This window comes from Nannospalax galili, unplaced genomic scaffold (assembly GCF_000622305.1).
Source record: "Nannospalax galili isolate Female #2095 unplaced genomic scaffold, S.galili_v1.0 scaffold661, whole genome shotgun sequence".
Taxonomy (NCBI): Eukaryota; Metazoa; Chordata; class Mammalia; order Rodentia; family Spalacidae; genus Nannospalax; species Nannospalax galili.
The window spans coordinates 467,307-487,997 of NW_008345457.1; the positions used below are offsets into that span (position 1 = coordinate 467,307).

Consider the following 20,691-nt stretch of genomic DNA (forward strand, 5'->3'; position numbering starts at 1 on the left):
GGGTAGGGAGAGGGGAAGGGGGAGGAGAAAAAGAAAAGCTATAAAAATTAGTGTGCAGAAATGCGTGGGCGGCACACACACACAGAAAAATGACAAGAGGAAAACTGGAGAAAAAGATAAGAAAAATCAAAACAGATAGCCAATGTTCAAAAACTAGCTCAGTACTAACAGGGCAAAGGAGAGAAGGATGTCACCTGGTGAGCTCTCAGCACCATAATGATTGGACATTGTAATGCTCACCAAATACTGAATGGGAGAAAACAGACCCCCAAGTGCCCATCACTGCATACCTACACAACACTGGAAGCAGAGAAAATTCCAGACTTCCAGTGAAGTAAAACTAGTCCCACAATAAATCAAAACACATTCAGACTCCAGGAGCAAAACCTGAGCTGGCCTCCATGCTGTGCCCTGAAGTTCACAGCATCCTACGACAGATTCTCCTCTTGACCTGATTCTGAGAACAGGAAGAAGGCTTTGAAAACTGCAGAAGCTGAAAATACAAAGTCCAAGCCCTCCACCAGGTTTCTAGATGTCACTCTCAGTCCACGCCTCGGCCCTACCACTAAAGCTAACAGCCGAAGGCTTTTTTCACTTCTTCCTTCCTTTTTGTAGTGCTGGGAAACTGAACCTGTGGACTCAGGCCTCCTAGGCAAACATTCTACCACTAAGCTACATCCCCAGTCCCCTTTTCTTTTCTTTTTTTGAGACGGGGTCTTCTTATAGCCCCAACTGGCCGGGATCTTTCTATGTAGACCAGGCTGGGCTGGATCTCACAGATCACCTGCCTCTGCTGAGATGAAAGCATGTGCTTTCTTTTTAGTTTTTGAGACAGGGTCTCACTAAGTTGCCCAGGCTAGCCTTGAGCTCACTCTGTAGTGCAGGTAAGCCTTGAACTTGTGGTCCTCTTGCCCTGGCCTCCCAAGCAGCTGGGAATTACAGACCTGTGCTACCAGGCCTGGCTCCAAATTGTTTCTTGAAACCCTTGGGATACTGAAGTCAGACTATGACCAAGTGTGATGGGATGCTCTCCTTCTGGAAACTGCAACCAGAAATGGCGAAACTGCTCTGCACCTGGGCAGCAAATCTTGCTCTTGTGGCTCCATTTCACTACACATGAGGCAGTAACACTGGAAGACCAACAAAATAGGATGCAGAGCACCTCAGAGGGCTGGGCATGGCTATAACCTGGGAGGCCCCCAGTGACCCTGCCTATGGTGTGCTGTTTCTTAGCCTTCACACATACAGTGGTGTGCATCCTGCATCTTTCATCTATTCCTCTTCACAATTTAAAAACACTGTGGTAGCATGCATACTGCTTCCAGTTCAAAATTCTTTAACTACAGTCCGTATGTCAAAGGCATACAAAAAAGATGACCACGTTTACTTACATTATGAGTCTTCTGTTTAAGAACCAGTATTTCCTCCGGCTTCTGTCATAACCAATAGGTTCGTGTCGAATATACGGCTTATTCTTTTGGATTTCAGCAACACAGTCAGTCACGCCAGGCACCTTGTGCGCTACACAGACCTCGCACTGCCACTCATCCTCTGGCACCTCCTCCAGAGGTGGCTTCACACATTCCAAATGGTACACGGCTGAGCATGTCTCACAGCAAAGCAAATCCCCGAGTTTGTGACAAACCCTACAATGGTCGTCATACTGGATCACCCCTTCAGACATCAGCTCCTCCCGAGCAATGTTTGTCGTCAGGAACTGATCCACTAAAAACTGCAGAACTTTGATTTTGTTCTCCACCGGTCCATACGGATAGTCCTCCGCTTCTTGGTAAGGAAGAACGTGATGATATTCCTGGTCACTCTCACAGTACACCCGCAGCACCTCTGGCCACGTCATCCCATCTATGAAGTACAGAGTGGAATTGACACTGTCCTTGAGATCAGCAGGTCCGAAGGTAGTATTAGATGTGTCCTCTTCTCGCAGAACTGCTTTCAAAAGAACAACATGCATCTCTGCCATGAGTGTGCACTGCTCTTGGCTCACCAGAGCAGCACAGAAGTCCTCAAAGCGAAAGGGAGATAGCCTCAAAACAGTGCCAAAGTTCCGGAGTACCTCATAAATGGCAATAACATTCATTATATGCTCATTAGGCACCATTAAATCCTCAGAGGACTTGGGGAATTCAAGGGGGGGGATGTCTTTTTCTTCTATTATTGGAGAACGAGGCCGATGTACTCTCGGTTTTCGCCTACCTGCAAAGACAGACACCATTACATTCAATGCACCCTACACTTCACACCACAAGCACAGGCTCACCCAGTGTTCCTGGGATTGCCTAGTTAAACATTACCAAGAAGTGAGGCTGAAGGGTGGAGTGGCAGAGCACTTGCCCGCATGCTCAGACTCTGGGGATGGGGTTTCACCCCCAGCATTACTGAAATAGCAAAATCAAAAATTAGTGAAATGCAATGATGTAGTTCTTTGTCTTTATGAAAATATATTTGTTGTTATTTTTATTTTATGTGTAGAGTGTGTACTACTTGCATGTATGTAAGTGTACCTGTGTTGTGCAATGCCCAAGGAGGTCAAAAGAGGGCATCAGATCCCCTGGAACTGGAGTTACAGACAGGTGTTAGCTACCATGTGGGTGCTGGAAATTAAACCTGTGTCCTCTGCAAGAGCAGCCAGTGCTCATAACTGCTGAGCCATCTCTCCAGTCCACTTCAAGTCTTTTTTGAGACAGAATCTCACTCTGTAGCCCAGGCTACCCCAGAACTATGTGGCAGGCCTGGAACTCACAGTAATCCTCCTGCCTCATCCTCCTGAGTGCTGCTGGGATTATAGCATGAGCTATCATATCAGACCCAATAACTTAATTTTTAAGTCTATAGAAAAATTAAATCCCAAGTTTGCGACTGAATTCTAAGCCAGAAGTAAAATTTTAAAGTACAATCAGCTCCTATTTTTCTAAGAACTTGTTTATAAGTAACTTTGATTTTTTTTTTTTTCCTGGTATTTTTGAGACAGGGTCTCCCTGTAGCCCTAGCTGGCTTCAAACTCACTATGTAGACCAGGCTAGCCTCAAACTCACAGAGATCCACCTGCCTCTGCCTCCAGAGTGCTGGGATTAAAGGCATGTTCCACCATGCCCAGCTCAACACTGCTGTTCTTGCAGAAGATCCAGGTTTGAATCCCAGCACCCACATGGCAGCTAACAATTGTCCGTAACTCCAGTTCCAGGGGGTCCTCCACGGGCATTGCACGACACGGGTGCACTTAACTACATTCAGGCATAACACTCAAACACATAAAATAAAAGTAATAAATAAAATATATTAAAAACTGGTCTACATAGTGAGTTCCAGGACAGCTGGGGCTACAGGGAGACAAAGACAAAAGACAAATATATATAGCGCATGTTCAGCAGCTGGAGAGGTGGGTCAGTGGTTAAGAGCACACACTGGCCGTTTGAATCCCAACATCCCCATAATGGTTAACAACCATCCCTAACTCCAGTTCCAGGTGATCTGATGCCCTCTCTGGCCTCCTTGGACACTGCATGACACCAGTACACTTACATGCATGTAGGCAATACACTCATACACATAAAATAAAGTAATAAATATTTTTTTAGAGCTGGGAGTGGTGGCACACACCTTTAATCCCAGCACTTGGGAGGCAGAGACAGGTGGATTTCTATGAGTTCAAGGCCAGCCTGATCTACATAGGGAGTTCCAGGCCAGCTGGGGCTACTGGGAAACCCTGTCTCAAAAAGGCCCCCCAAAGTATATATTATATATATTTTCTACATATGTATATATTTAAAAAAAAAAAAAAAAGAACTTGACACTGGGCATGGTAAAGTGAGTCTTTGATCCCAGCCCTCACAATTAAAGGCAGAGGCAGGTGGATCTCTATGAGAACGAGGCCACCCTGGTGACTTCCAGGCAGGCTGTGACTAGGGAGACCCTGTCAGAAAACAATTAACAACAACAACAAAAAAATTTTGAGAAAAACAAGCTATTCCTAAACTGCTTGTATTACTATTATTGTTGCTTCTGGGGTCAGTAGAATGGTAAGTTTCTAATTTACAGAAGTAACTTTAATAGAATCAATTAAACTCATCCTTGTACTTTCTAACCATGAGGCTGAGTTGTTCTAACTGCTCCCCAGCACCTCTGGCTTCCTCCTATTACCTGCAAATGAGTAACAGGTGGTGCTAGAGAAAACAACACATCAGCAGTATGAAAAGCAAAACCCTTACATTTATACAATGTATCCCCAACACCCATCCTCTAGAAAGTAGATTTTCCAAATAACAGCAGTCATTACTTTCTGTGTTAGAAAACCTGGTCACGGGGCTGGAGAGGTGGCCCAGTGGTTAAGAATACTGGTTGTTCTTGCAGAAGACCCTGGTTCGAATCCCAGAACCCACATGGCAGCTAACAACTATCCATAACTCCAGTCCCAGGGGATCTGGAGCCTCTTCTGACCTACGAGGGCACTGCACGACACGGGCGAACTTTTACCTACATGCAGGCAATACATGCATAGACATAAAATAAAAATAATACAATTTTAAAAAAAGAAAGAAAACCTGGTCACTGTCAACCAGACACTGTCATGCACAGTGAGAAAGGCACCTCCTCCCTCTTAGCAAACTTAGCAAAGCTGACAAGTAGAGCCACAGAACTCCCTTTGTCACTGATGCCACAGGTCACTGATCCGACAGGTCAGCTAATAGAGCAAGTGTTCCTCAGTTGCTTATGCAACATGTCTGTCAGAAAGTCCCTGAAGCTTTGGCCGGTGAGATGGCTCGGTGGGTGGAGGCAGTTGCTGGTAGCCTTGATGACCTGAGTTGGATCCCTGGGGCCCACATGATAGAAGAAGAGAAAGGTCCCCCACAAGCTGTCCTCGGGTCTTCATAGGCATTCCCACAGCATCCCTGAAGCTGAAATCTAGTCTGTAGCAGTGATCCTATGCTGAAAGGTGGATGGGGTGGATGGGGGGTGAAGAGCCTCCAAGGCCCTCTCTATCCCACAGTCACCTTATTCATTTGCAAAATCAATACGAATGCAGGAATCTGCAACCCAGTACTCACTACCAAAGACAGGATACCAAAGCTCTCCACCTAGCAAAGGAATGGACCTAGGGACAAAGCGTAGCCAGGCAGCCAATGGGTGGGAACACTCTATCCCACAAAACTTAATTCTTTTCTCTTTCAAAATGGGAAGTCTTTTAGAAGCTATTTTGCTCAGTCTAGAATTAAATAAAAGCCATTCTCAGAGACAATCTGGGGCCCAGGTCTCCTACCAGCCAGGAAAGGACAGATCATCTGATCTCAAAGCTAAATTTACATATGCTCTAGCTGGTCTCCGGGCTACCAAGAAATTGAAGGTGGCTATGGGCACAGCAGGAGGAAATTACCTTCTTGCCCCTACCCCAATTTGGACAAACTGCAAATACATTCATTCTCTTTTATCAATTATTGTTTCCTAGTTCCTTTGGAAACTGAGGTAGCAAGCTTATACATTTAAGAGCCCAGTGACAGTCTTCATATGTACAGTAAACAATGCGAGTGCCCACAGCAGCTACATTAAGTACTCACACCTTTTAGGCTTCAAGTGTTTTTTATTTATTATTTCTTATGTGTGTGTGTGTGTATGAGTGTATTGCCTGCATGTGTGTAAATGCACCCATGTCATGCAATGCTCACTGAGGTCAGAAGGTGTCAGATCCTCTGGAACTAGACTTCCAGTTGTTAGCTGCCATGTGCTGGGAGTTGAACCCGGGTCCTCTTCAACTGCAGCTAGTGTGTGCTCTTAACCTCTGAGCCATCTCTCCAACCCCTAGGCTTCAGGGTTTTTTAGGGGTTTTTTTTTTGGGGGGGGGTGTCTTTTTGAGACAGGGTCTCCCTGTAGCCCCAGCTGGCCTGGAATTCACAATGTAGACCAGGCTGGCCTCAAACTCACAGAGATCTGGCTGCCTCTGTCTCACAGTGCTAGGATTAAGGATGTGCGCCACCACACCCAGCCTAGGCTTCAGTTTTTTTAAAAGAAACCAATTTGGCAAAAATCTACTAAGAAATTCTTTCCTTTGACCCAGCAATTCTGTCTCCTAGAAATTAACCTACAGAAAGATATACTCACATGTTAAAGTACAAAAATAATTCAACACAGTTTATAAAAGTTGAATTTTTTTGAGATGTTCTGCATAAAATACACAAAAAATTCAATAAAATTAAAAAATAATTTTTTTTAAACTTTTTTTTTTTGGTCTTTTTGAGACAGGGTCTCCCTGTAGCCCCAAGCTGGCCTTGAACTCACAGAGATCTGCCTGCCTCCGCCTCCCTCGAGCTGGGATTAAAGGCGTGTGACACCACACCCGGCTAAAAATAAAAAAATTTTTAAAAAATTTTACGAATTTGAAATTTCTGTGATTTGGATTTTTTTTTTTCTTTTTGTCTTTTTGAGAGAGGGTCTCCCTGTAGCCCCAGCTGGTCTCAACTCACTTTGTAGACCAGGCTGGCCTCGAACTCACAGAGATCTGCCAGCCTCTGCTTCCCAACTGCTGGGATTAAAGGCTTGCGCCACCACGCCCAGCTCTGGATTTTTTTTTCTTTTTAACCTAAATACCTATCAAGAGTTCAATCAATCATGACCCATCTACATAAGAGAATCAAATCTAGCCTTTGAAAAGGATAAGGTAAAATTTCTATGCACTAAAATGAAGCTACTAGCTGGGAAGTAGCTCCGTGGCAGACTGCTTGCCTAGCCTCATGGAACTCCACCATGAAATAATAACTAGGATGCCATGTGACTAAAGGGGATGAGGGGATAGAATGTGGGGGCAGATCAAGTATGTGAGAGGTTGTAGACAAATCTTTTAAAAGTAGTTCTTCTGTGGAGAAAAGACCAGAAATAGACCTTTTAAACATTTTTATAGTTTTTGAAATATTTCAAACACTTTTATAATGTTTTAAAAGAAAAAAGTAAGTGCTGGGTGTGGAAGACTGTTGCACGTTTAAGGCAAGTCTTTTTTGCTTCCAAAAAAGGAGGGGAAGGGGAGCAGAGAGGTAAAAATGAAGCAACTTAAGACTTCTGATATCCACCATCAGGACACTAAGCTGCTACAAATGACTAAGGAAGGTCTGGTGTAAATACAAATACAAGATGATATCATATTCAAAGATCCAAAAGCAGGGTTTGGTGGCACCTGCCTGTAACCTCAGCACTCAGGAGGCCTGAGGCCAGTCTCAACTACATAGTAAGTTCCAGGTCAGTCTGGGCTACAGAGCCTCAAAACAAACAAGAGGAAAAGGGATAAGAAGAGGAAGCAGCAGAGGAGGAGGAATGCTCCAGAATTCTCGCTACAATGACAGGCCTCCAGAGCAGTTGCCCTCCAAGCTGCATATAAGAGGGTATGAGAGTCCTCATCTCTAACAATTCCCAGACAATGCTAATTATGCTGTTGGAGGGTGGGAACAAACACTGTGAACCAGCTGCACAGAGCAGAGACAGGTTCTTCCTCCTGCAATCCAGAATAAAACTTAGCATACATTAGGGGAAATCTGAGAACATCTTAAAACTATGCCTTAAATTCTGACTAGCATCAGTTATGATACGTGTTAAGTTTGGAATCTCAGGCCCCACCCCATGTAGAAAATTTGTATCTCGGGTTTTCTCAAAATCTTCAAGTGATTCATTCATGTGCTTGTTGAAGTTGGAAACGCTGTCTTCAAACACTCCCTAAAATTGTGTGTAGACAAGCAAAACCACCAGGGACAGCCTGAGCTTAGAGACCCTGTCTCAAAAAAAAGTTCTGTTAAAGGCAGACTACATGTATGGAACCCCCAAAGAAGCTAAGTAATCTGTATTTTTATCCTTTTCCCCAGATAATTCTGACATTTAGTCAAAGTTTGAAAACTGCTCTAACGAAATTGGACATTTCCCCTACTAAGCAGAAAGGAGAGCCTTCCAGGAAACTCAAGCAGGAAAAGTAAAAGGCAGCCAGAGGTGTAATTAGAATAGGACTGATGCAAGGTGGAAACTTAAAGACATTAAACAAGCAAAAAGGAAAGAAGGAAAGTGCCCCCAACAAATGGCCAAAGAATTTTCAGCACGTTAGATTAAGGCAGAGAATTCAGAACTGTAAAAGCAGGCACTGTGAATAGGGTATAGTCTTAACGGAGGGAAAATGTGGGTATATAGGTACAGACACTTTAAATGACTTCTCAGTTCTTGGACCAAACTTTCTATTTCGAATTATGCAACAGAAAAAACTGTTTACAAGCGTGTTCCTCTCTGCACTCCAGATGAACTGACTCAAAGCCTCAAAACGTGTTTGCTACAGTGATTCTACATGCCTGAGGTTCTAGAAATATGTACAGATACCACAATCTTCATTTAATTTCTCATAATTTAATTTCAAAAACTTGCCCTCACAAAGAAGTCAAGTTCGGTTCCTAGCACCCTCATGGTGGCTAACAACTATCCATAATTCCAGTTCCAGGGCATCTAATGTCCTCTTCTGGCCCCCTCGGGCACTGCATGCACACAGGTGTATCTATATACATGCAGCCAAAACATTCATACATACACACAAAAATACAAATAAAAAGCCAAAGCCCCACACAAACCAAAAAACCTTGTCTTACATTGTAAACAGGTACTACTTTACTTTTCTCAAGTTTTGAGAAACCTCAAACATTTCTCAGGTTCCACTTAAATGTCACCTCCTTGATCTTGTGCCACGCTCCCTGGTGCTGTGCTTCTGACAGTGTGCCCTCCTTGATAACTGACTTAGTGGTTCTGGCGCATGTGTTTAGTCCTTTGGTGAATAGAGCGTGACTTTACTATTACAGTAACTTAACATCTGCTTAGGTAGTGAGAGCATAGAGATAGATCCAGGAGTAAAGTCATGCCAACATTAAATCTTAAGTTGTTGGTTTTCCAGTATTGACACACAAATTTGTTTTATTATTTTTCTTCTATTTTCTTTTTAATTTTTAAATTACTTTTTATGTATAGGAGTGTTATGTTTGCATGTATGCGTGTCATGCAGTGCCCAAGGAGGACAGAAGAGGACATCAGATCCTCTGGAATTGGCATTATGGACTGTTGTTATTCACCACGTGGGTGCTGGGATCTGAACCTGGGTCTTCTGCAAGAACAGCCAGTGCTCTTAACTGCTGAGCCATCTCTTCAACACCGTTTTATTATTTTTGAAGAGAACCTTTGCACAGTCTTTTCAGACTTCTAGACATCATAAAAATAATTCTAAATATAATGTCATTTCAGAGGAAGAAATTATAGTATGTTCCCCACTAACTAACTGACATCTCAGAGGAGACCTGTCAGCATTGGTAAAGCAGTGAGGCAACCTCATTCCCAGCACAATACTCCATGTTAATACAATCTAATTTTTTAAACAATATTTTATCATTTATTTATTTATTATTTATTGTGTGTATGTAAGTGCTTTGCCTACATGTATTTAAGTGCACCATGTGTGTGAGGTACCTGTGGAGGCAAGAAGAGGACATTGGATCCCCTGGAACTGCAGTTAAGGACAGCTGTTAGCTGCCATGTGGGTGCTGGTATTTGAACCCCGGACTTCTACAAGAACAGTCAGTGTTCTTAACCGCTGAGCCGTTTCTCCAGCCCCAATAGTCATCTTTTAAAAATTATGAAACACAATGCCCAAACTACCATGGACTCACCATTTGATCTGGAACACTATCCCAATAGAGCATAAAGCTATCACTTGAAAGGCTGTGCTCAAATAATACATTCCATCTGCCCCATTCCCTGTCCTTTCATGCCATGAATAATATTTTTTAAAAGTAGCTAGGGTGTAGGGAGCAGAGGCAGATGGATCTCTTTGAGTTCCATGTCAGCCAGGGTACATAATGAGACCCTGTCTCAAAACTACAAAATATTCCAGCACTCAGGAGGCAGAGGCAGGCAGATGTCGTAAGTAGAGGCCAGCCTGGTGTACATAAGCAAGTTCCAGGCCAGCTGGGGCTACAGGGAGCCCCTGTCTCAGAACAAACAAAAAACAAAATTAAAAAATTAAAGTCCAGCAGCAAGCTTTAATAGTGCTTTCAGGGTGCTAGGAATTGTGTTGGGCACTTTTAAATGCATTCTATCCAGTCAACAAATGCATATAGCCATTTAAAGATATTCACTGAAGGCCAGGTATGGTGGCGCAAGCCTTTAATCCCAGCCCAAGGGAAGCAGAGGCAGGCAGAGCTCTGTGAGTTCAAGGCCAGCCTGGTCTACATTGTGAGTTCCAAGCCAGCTGGGGCTACCTCAAAAACAAAAACAAAAAAACAAACAAAAACCAAAGATATTCATTGAGGCTAAATGCTTTATCCAAGGTAACTGCCTGTACCACAAAGTTACTGCTAAAACCCAAGCCCACCTATCTCCTCCTGAATTTATGCTCTTTACTAACATAGTAAAGTTCTAACTCCAGTGTCAGAAACCATCCACCTGCCTGGCGTGGTGGCCCATGCCTTTATTCCCAGCACTTAAGAGGCAGAGGCAGGCATATCTCTGTGAGTTTGAGGAAGCCTGGTCTATCTAGTGAGTTCCAGGACAGCTGGGGCTACAGGGATACAAGGAGACCCAGTCTCAAAAAAGAGGACCAAAAAAACAAAACAAAACAACAAAAAAAAAAACCCCAAAAACCAAAAAAACCCCTCCTGAGCTGACCTGTCAATGAATGTGTCTTTGAGAAATAACCCATGCCCTTGTGCATTTAGGAGAAATAGCAGATAAAGGACTTGAGTGACAAGGTTAAACGTATGAGACCTGTACTACACTGTCACCTAGAGCTATCATTTCAAGGACTGAACAGCCACACATGGCTAGTGGCTATCATTCTAGAGAGCATACACAGAACATTTCCATCATCACAGAAAGATCTAGTAGACAGCTCTGATCTAGAGACAGATTAGGGACTGCTGCATAGAACTGGAATATTACCCCACTATGTTCTCAAAATGATGCTAAAATACATTCAGTACCTCTTTAAAACAGTCATAAAAGGCAAAGATAGAATCAATGGATTTCCAATGTAAAGAATTCTGTCAAAATTGAAATAAAGCTGGGCATGGTGGTACACACATTTAATCCCAACATTTGGGAAGGCAGAGGTAGGCAGATATCAGTGATCTGTATAGGGAGTTCCAGGCCAGGTGGGACTACAGCCAGACCTGGTCTCAAAAACAAAAGCAACAAAACCCCGAAATAAACCCGTCCCCACACAAACACAACTGAGGGACGTATATGTGCTCTGAGAGAAAACTGGAACTAACCTCTTGAGGGTCGTTAGTTAGAAGTGAATCAACAGGAAATATATAGATTAAAAATGCTAAATAAGGGGCGGGGAAGTATTCAGTGACTGAGCATGTGCTTATCAAAGAGGCAGGGAGCTCAATCTGCAGCATGCAGGTGGGAAGCAAGCTGAAGAGGTCTAGCAACAAGATGAACGATTCTTCCAAAGTTGAAAACAGTTAAACATCAAAACAGTAGACCATCTATGTGCATTTTAAAAAACATAAAATACTCAGGTCCAAACACACATGCCATTAAGTATAAAAAGGAATGGGAATGATAAATTGCAACTTCATGACGAATTTTTACCTCTGGAGACGCACAGAGGAAAGAGGGTAACAATCTGTACCATTTTATCTTTAAAGATAGCAGGACCTGTATTAAATATACTAAAATGTCAGTATTTACTAAATTTGGATAATACCAGTACTCAGGAAGCAGACGCCAACCTGAGCTACACAGGGGACCTAACTCAGAGGAAAAGCACTTGTGCATAGCATACACAAGGCCCTGGGCTTAACCCCAGCACCCTAAAAATAAGAAAATGTGTGTGTGTGCATGTGTGTACAATTTTCCAACTTTTCTGAATGCTTGAGGTACATCTGATATATTTTTAGACTTTTACTTTCTTTTTCTCTTTTTGTAGTGCTGAAGGATAAACTCACCAGGGCCTTACACATGCAATGCAAGCGCTCTACCCCAGGCCAAGAAAGTTTTCTTAAAGAGAATTATTACCAAATCCAATGGTTCATCAACCATTCACAGGTATGTTACTTTCCATATACTCAAGAAAAAATTTCATTATACACAGAAACTTGGCAGAAGGAAGGTTTTAGGAGTCAACTTAATAATAATTGGGGCTAGAGATGGCTCAGTGGTAAAGAGTGCCTGCTGCTCTTCTGGAGGACAGGAGCCCACATGACAACTGCTAGTAATGCCAACACCTTGTTCTGGCTTCCAAGTTTCAAAATATGCAGGCTCAAATACACACATAAAACAAAAACAAAATAAACTATAAATAAGTAAATAAAAATCTGGGCCTGGAGAAATAGCTTGGTGGGTAAAGTGCTTGCTGCACAAGCATGAGGACCTGAGTTCAAGCCTCAGCCCTCCCATAAAAATGCTGTGTGTGGCGGTGCATGCTTACATTGCTGGGATCAGCACGGGGGAGGCTGGACAGGCAGATCCCGGGGCTCGCCAGCCTGCCTAGCTGGATCAGAAACGAGAGACCCTGATTCAAAATTTTAAAAAATGAAGTAAGGGCTGAAGAGGTGGTTCGGCAGGTAAAGGAAGGTGCGTGTCACCTAGGCTTTAGACCCGATCATATATATCCCCAGGATCCACACGGTGGAAGGAGAAAACCGACATTCACAAGTGGTCCTCTGAACACCACACATGCACCCTGGCATACACACATGTGTGTGATAATTTTTTAAATTAAAAACAAGAACAAGGTAAATGACCGTTAAGAAACGACACCCACGCTTGTCCTCTGACCTCTACATACATGTGCATACACATGCACATACACACACAAATAAAAAATAATAATCTGCCTCCCTAGTACAGTAGTCAGTCTCAAAAAAATAGAAACTCCTTTCATATACATCTTTAGAATCCCCTACCCTCCAAAAAAGCCTGGCTCTAGGACACCTGGGTGAACAGTTTATGTAACATCAGCAGAGTCTGAATTCCTAAATACCTGGCCCCCAAATTACAATAATACAAAGATTCTTTGTTTTTTACAATGACTTGTTTTTAATGTCTGCGGGCTGGCAGAACACTTAAGTGGACAGAAGTGCTTGCCTACAAGCCTGGCGACCAGACTTCAACCCCAGAGCCCACAGTGGAAAGAAAAAAAATCAACTCCCAAAAGGTGTCATCTGACCACCACAGGTGACATGACACAAGCACCTTTGCACACACACACATCACAACAAACACAAATAATAATAAAAAAACCTAAACTTTCATGAATCCCTTTTTTTTATTACTAAAAACAAAACCCCTGAAGCTGGATAACTTTATTACGGAGTTCTTAAACATGTTTGCTAACCCTTGATGAACCACAGTATTGTATGTACTTATAAAGAGGTTTATTTAGCTAAATTTTAGAGGCTAAATGTCCACATTCAGGAAGCCCTGATGCCCTGTCAGTCCTCTAGTGAGGATTTAGCAGATGGCATCACTGTGCAGGAGGAAGAGGCAGTACAGCACAGAAAGGAGCCAGAACGACTAGGAGCCCCAATGCCTTCCAAGACCTGCCCCCATGGCCTCAGTATTTCAAAGATGCCCTCAATTCCCACACCTCTTCTGACCTCTGCGGGCATTGCATGACACAGGTGCACTTACCTACATGCAGGCAATACACGCATACACATAAAATAAAAATAAATTTAAAAAACAAAAACAAAAACAAAAAAACCCCTGCTATCCCTCCAATTCCAGCAAAGGAGACATCAATGATAAACGTGTTGAATTATTTACAGGTGAAGTGTCATGTCCTGCCCCTATGACCCCAGTATCTCCTACTAGGCCTTGCATCTCAAAGATGCCCTCATTTCCCACACCACCTCATCAGGACCAAGTTTCCAACACATGAGTACACTTAAAATATGTTCAGGGGTCTGTAATCTACCATCGAATATTCAACAAAACCCAGGCTTGGTGGCTTGCACCTATAATCCCAGCACTCAAGATAGTGAGTGAAGCAGGAGGATCACTGCAGGCTCAAGGGCAGCTTGGGTTTTATACAATAAGTTTTAGAGCAGATTAGGCTACAAAGTGAGATCTTGACTCAAAAAAAAAAAAAGAAAAGAAAAGAAAAGAAAAGAAAAGAAAGAAAAGAAGGGGGCTGGAGAGATGGCTCAGCAGTTAGGAGCACTGACTGTTCTTGCAGAGGACCTGGGTTCGAATCCCAGCACCCACATGGCAGCTACAAACCGTCCTTAACTCTAGTTCCAGGGGAATCTGAAGCCCTCTTCTGACCTCCAAGGCATTGCATGACACGGGTGCACTCACATACATGCAGGCAATACACTCATACACATAAAAGAAAAAAAATAAAAGAAAACAAGAATGTGGTGGCGCACGCCTTTAATCCCAGCACTCAGGAGGGAGGGACAGTCTGGATTTCTTTGAGTTCAAGGCCAGCCTGGTCTACAGAGTAAGTTCCAGGCCAGCTGGGGCTACAGGGAGACCCTGTCTCAAAAAGACCGAAAAAAAAATTTTTTTTTTTCAAGAAATAACACACATAAACCTCACAAAAATGTTAGGACATACCATGTGTTTGCTTTGCTATTCTTTCTAATACAGAGTAAGACTTAAGTTTTCTATTAGGATGCTGGGCATGGTGGTGTATACCTTTAATCGCAGCACTAGGGAGGCAGAGGCAGGCAGATCGCTGTGTGATGCAGCCAGCCTGGTCTACATAGCGAGTTCCAGGCCAGCTAGGGCTACAGGGACATCCTGTCTCAAAAACAAAAACAAAAGTCCTATATTAACTACAAAACTAGCAAAACTGAAATCACCAACCAATACTTGGACAGTCCTTACTGGGATATGCCACCTGTTCTGCCTCACCTCTCTCTGAACACAACTGTCACCTTTGATCACAGTATCCTTCTTAAATCTCCTACTGCCAACTCATTCCTTAATCAGCTGTTCACCTCCAAACAACCCTGTCCAGGAGCTGGTCCTCGGCATTCCACCACCCTCAGCATCTCCCAATTATCTCTTGATGCAAGACCAAAGTATCAATAATTTCTGAATGCTTTTCTCCACCCACAGCTCTTCTAAAATCCAGACAGACATTTCTAACTGCCTATCCTGTCCCCAGACAAATTCCACAAGAAACACAAAGAAATAAATTTGACAAGAAATAAAAAAGGGGGGCTGGAGAGATGGCTTAGTGGTTAAGAGCACTGGCTGCTCTTGCAGAGGACCCAGGTTTGAAAACCAATACCTACAGAGTCTAGCAACCATCCATAACTACAGTTCTAGGGGAATCCAATGCTCTCTTCTGACCCCCTTGGGCATTGCACAACAAAGGTGCACTTACACACATGCAGGCAATATACTCATGCATATAAAACAAAGAAATAGCCAGGCATGGTGGCACACGCCTTTAATCCCAGCACTTGGTAGGCAGAGGCGGGTGCATCTCTGTGAGTTCAAGGCCAATCTGGTCTACACAGATAAGTTCTAGGCCAGCTGGGGCTACAGGGAAACTCTGTCTCAAAAAGACCAAAAATAAATAAATAAATAAAATATATTTTTAAAGTTAAAAACGAACCCTGGGGCTTGTGGAAGCAGGAGGATTTCAAGTTCGAAGCCAGTCTGGATTACACAGAGATCCTTCCCCCCAGTCCCCACTCCCTTACATACAAGCGGTCTGGGAGATGACTCAGTGGGTAAAACACTAATCTCACAACCCTGAAGACCTGCGTTTGGATCCCAGCACACAAGTAAAAACGGTGCAGCGGCACAAGGATCTGAAACCCTACCAGGAGATAGGAAACAGGAGAACAGCAGGAAGCAAGCCAGTTAATGTAGCTTACACAGCAGTGAACAGATACCTTGTCTCCAACAAGGTAGACAGACGGTCAGCACAGACACCCCAGGTTGTCCTCTAAACATCTACAAGCACACTATAGCACAAGCAAACCAACACTCATAGGCACAAATGTTTAGGACACACCTATAATTCCAGTACTCGGGAGGTAGAACAGGAGGATCAGGAGTTCAAGGCCAGCCTTGGTTAAAGAATGAGCTCAAGACTAGACTGGGCTACAAGAGATCCTATCTCAAAACAAACAAACAAACAAACTAAAGAGGCAGGCATACCACTGTGTTTATGCACCTATAAAAAGGGCCTCCAAATACACAAAGCCTACACAGAGCAAAGGGTGAGGAGAAAGGACAAATCTGTAATAGTCTACACTGCAACACCTGGCTCAGTAACCGACATAACAAGATCACAAACCAGCACACATAACAGAAGTCTTTAATACTATCAACCAACTTGATTAGCATGTATGGAAAACCCCACCTAACAGCAGAATATCCCCTCCTTTTCAGTACTGGAGAATGAACCCTGGGTCTCATATGTGCTAGGCAAAAGTACTGGGGATGGAGTTGGCTCAGCAGTGTGCGCTGCTCTCGCAGGACTCAAGTTGGCTCCCAACACCTAGGTCAGGTGGCTCATAGCTGCCAGTAACTCCAGCTCCAGGACATCCAACACCTTCTCTGGCCCCTGCAGGTACATGTACTCACATGGCATACAAACATACAAACAAGCATGTACATAAAAATTGAAGATAATTTTTTTCTTGAGATAGTCTCCCTGTAGCCCCAGCTGGCCTGGAACTTGCTATGTAGAACAGTCTGTCCTTGACCTCACAGAAATCCACTTCCTGAATGCTGGGACCAAAGGCATGCGCTATCACAACCCACCTAAAAACAATCTTTGTTTTAAAATAAAAAGTACTACTACTAAACTGCATCTCCAGTCCAGAAATACATTATCTCACCCAACTGGTCACAAAACAAATCCCAATTCTTTATGTGTTTATTAGATGAGGGCTTCCTATGTAACCTGAGCTGGCCTCAAACTTGAATCCTCCTGTCTCTGCCACCTGAGCACTAAGGATTACAAGAATATGCTAGTTTAAAACTATGTTCTCTGACCATAATGGAATTGCATTATTCTGTTAAGCCAATAACAGAAAAGTTATCCACTGGAAATGTTTGAAAATTAAACAATATCTTGACTAGCTTTCAAAAATCCATGAGTCAAAGAGTAATCACTATAAAAGGCAGAAAATATTGTGAACTAGTAGGTGTGATGGTACATGTCTTTAATCTCAGACAGGGAGGCAGAGACAGGTCTCTGTGAGTTCCAGGCCAGCCAGAGGTACCGAGAGAGAAAGAGAGAGGGAGAGAGGGAGAGAGGGAGAGAGGGAGAGAGGGAGAGAGAGAGAGAGAGAGAGAGAGAGAGAGAGAGAGAGGGGCTGGGACAAGAGGATCTGAGTTCTAATCTGGCCCATCAAAAAAGGAAGGAAGGAGGGAGAGAGAAAGGCAGGTAGGCAGGCAAAACTGTAAACTATCCAGAAGAAACTAAAGGAAAAAAAACTCTGTAATGTTGGCTCATTTAAGCGATGGATCAAATTATGATGATCCCACTTCCGATTTCATTTGGTCTATGAGAGCTGAATGGCTGTAAACATAATCCAAGGAACAACATTATTCAGTGATTTGAAAATGGGGCGAAATTCAAACTGCAGACCGGGTTGGAAGGTCTTACTGGACCAGCCATCAGCATTCATTTACATGTGTTCATGGCTTACAGAAGCTTACCACAACCAGAGATGGCCCAGCCTTTGAAATGGCACAAGGTAACCCAGCAGTCTCACCCCATTCCCAGACATCAACCTAACACAAAGAAAGGGAGCATCTGTGACTGAAGACACAGTGCTAGCACATTTCAGACAGCGCTTCTGTAAAAGAAAAGGTGATGAGGGGCCAGAGCTGTGCATGGAAGGTGGTGTGCACCTCCCGCCATCGTCTTTCCTTTTCTAAAGGTTATTTTTATTACATTTAGAGTGCGTGCGTGAGAGTGTGTAAGCATGTGTGCATGCCACATGTGCATGCAGAAGTTAAGAGGACAATTTGTGGATGCAGGGTTCTCTCCTCCCATCATGTGGGTTCTAGGGATCAAACTCGGGTCATCAGGCTTGCTAGGAAGTAAGTGCCTTTACCCACTGAGCCATCTTGCTCCCTCAAAATAGCTTTCTTAAAAGACAACTAAACATTAGTACCAAATACAATTATGTATTAATAAAGAAAGAAGTTCCATGTCTTCATTGTACATGTAAGACTCATAGTGGAAGAAAAGGCTAAGTTACAAACTAGAAAGTCCTGAGTATGTAAAGCAATTTTGATTTCAGAACAGGAAAAAGCAAATGTAAGAGTAGGGCTAAAATCAGCTTTCTGTTTTGTTCTGTTTTGTCTTCTTGAGGCAGGGTCTCTCTGTAGCACCAGTTGGCCTAGAATTCACTATGTAGATCAGGCTGGCCTCAATCTCATAGAGATCCTCCTGCCTCTGCCTCCCAAGAGCTGGGATAAAATGCATGTGCCATCACACCCTGCTCTTCTTGGCTATTTTTAATGTTGGACTGTTTCCTCAAAGAAATCTGGATGTAGCTATACAAGCATCAGAAGAGGAAATAATAGAAAGAAATTCCACACCAATTAATGTGCTTCTGAAATGCTTTATTTTATAGGTTCCATAAATAGAACACACCACAGACAGGCCTGGATAGGTGAAAGGTACATTTCTAGACAGTAGAGAAGCTACACCTACAGATGTGGAGTATGAACCCCGTGGCCAGGCCATCTCCCAAGAGTGTGGATTCCAGAGCCTATCCATGGGTAGGGAGAAGCCTAAACATTAGCTTTCTTCAAAAATCTGAGGAGGTGCCATAGTTGCAACTTAAGGTTATATATATATATAGAACCCAGACATCCTGGGCCACCTAGTAGTTCACAATTTATACATTACTTTTACAACACAAGAATTCTAAGTTTTCAACCAAGTCTGAATTTTGCATAAATATATATGTGGGTATATATATAGATATACCTGTGTATATCTATATATATGCAAAAACACACATATATGTAACTTCTAGCCTAATTCTATCAGAATCGTGTCAGATTTTCTAACACTGCCTCCTCCTGAATCACCAATAAGCACAAGTAATGTGTAAGTGCCCTAAAGATGACCCCCGAATCTTACAGCAAGAAATATAACCCTGCCATTTATACAAATAATGCTTGGGGGGACTGGAGAAAAGGCTCAGCTGTTAAGAATACCGGCTGCTCTTGGGAGGATCCAGGTTTGGTTCCCAACACCCACATGGCGGCTGACAACCATCCAGCTGTAACACTGATTCCAGGGGATCCGACACCCTCTTCTGACCTCCCTGGGCATTGCACAGCACAAGTGAACTTACATGCATGCAGACAATACACTTGTACACACAAAATAAAATAATAAATAAAATATTAAAAAAAAAAAAAATGCTTGACCAACAGTCTCAATTAGGGGGAACCACAGTTAGACTACTGAGACCATCCAGGCAGCACAGGATTTGGGCAAAAAAGCCAGAAGAAGGTGTCAGGCAAACTCATTGACCTAACAGAGGCAGACTGACCACAGCAGTCAATCCAAGAGAACTTTCTGCAGTGAATGATGGGAAATGGCCCAAATGCTTGACATTTGTGTGGTGCAGCCACATGTAGCTACTGACCATCTTCAATGTACTACCTGCTGCCACTGAGGAACTAGACATTTAATTTTACAGTATCTCAGGGCTAGAGAGATGGCTCAGTGGTTAAGAACACTGACTGTTCTTGCAAAAGACCGGGGTTCGAATCCTAGCACCCACATGGCAGCTCACAACTGTCCATAACTCCAGTTCCAGGGGATCCAACAGCCTCCTACATTCAGGCAATACACACATACATATAAAATAAAAATATATATATATTTTTTTAAAAAGCCACTATTCGCCGGGCATGGTGGCACACACCTGTAGTCCCAGCACTTGGGAGGCAGAGGCAGGAGGATCTCTGTGAGTTCAAGGCCAGCCTGGTCTACATAGTGAGTTCCAGGACAACTGGGGCTACAGGAAGACCCTGTCTCAAAAAGACCAAAAAAACAAAAAAATACCCACTATTCTTCTTTTAAAAAAATTTTTTACAGCATTTCAATGAATACACATTTAAACACTCACATGTGGCTAAAGGCTAACACACAGAACAGCACAGAACCAGAGGATGAAAGAAATCCATTGCAGACTAGAGGGCAAATCAGGCACTAAGAAGGAGGAGACTGAATGAGCCCCACCCTGCCTAAGGAGGTTCCAGGAAAGGAGATGTGGGGTGGGGTGGGGGTGGGGGACTGGAACCCTGGGAAGCACTCTTCCAACTGAGCTACAACCCCAGATCACTAAAAACATTTTTTAAAAACTACTGCTAGCTGAGCATGGTGATGCATGGCTTTAGTGCAAGCACTCCAGACCCCTGTGAGTTCAAGGGGCTGGAGAGATAGCTCAGCAGTAAAGAACACTGGCTGTTCTTGCAGAAGATCTGGGTTCAAATCCCAGCACCCATATGGCAACTAACAACTGTCTATAACTCCAGTTCTAGGGGATCTAGAAGTGGATCCCCTAGAACAGTCTCTTCTGTCCTCCGCAGGCACTGCACAACACAGGTGCACTTACCTACATGCAGGCAATACACACATACATAGAAAATAAAAATAAAGCCAGGTGTGGTGGTGCATGCCTTTAATCCCAGCACTTGGGAGGCAGAGGCAGGCAG

General features: G+C 43.3%; 1 protein-coding gene across 2 annotated transcripts in view; it reads right to left on the reverse strand.

The window, feature by feature from the left end:
* Window positions 1-20,691, reverse strand: part of Bptf (bromodomain PHD finger transcription factor) — a 128,540-nt gene that overhangs the window by 100,788 nt on the left and 7,061 nt on the right. For both annotated transcript variants that reach the window (XM_008841615.3, XM_008841614.3), the window contains exon 2: window positions 1,392-2,214. In XM_008841615.3, the coding sequence (XP_008839837.1) occupies window positions 1,392-2,214 (823 nt within the window). The remainder of the gene's footprint in view (window positions 1-1,391; window positions 2,215-20,691) is intronic.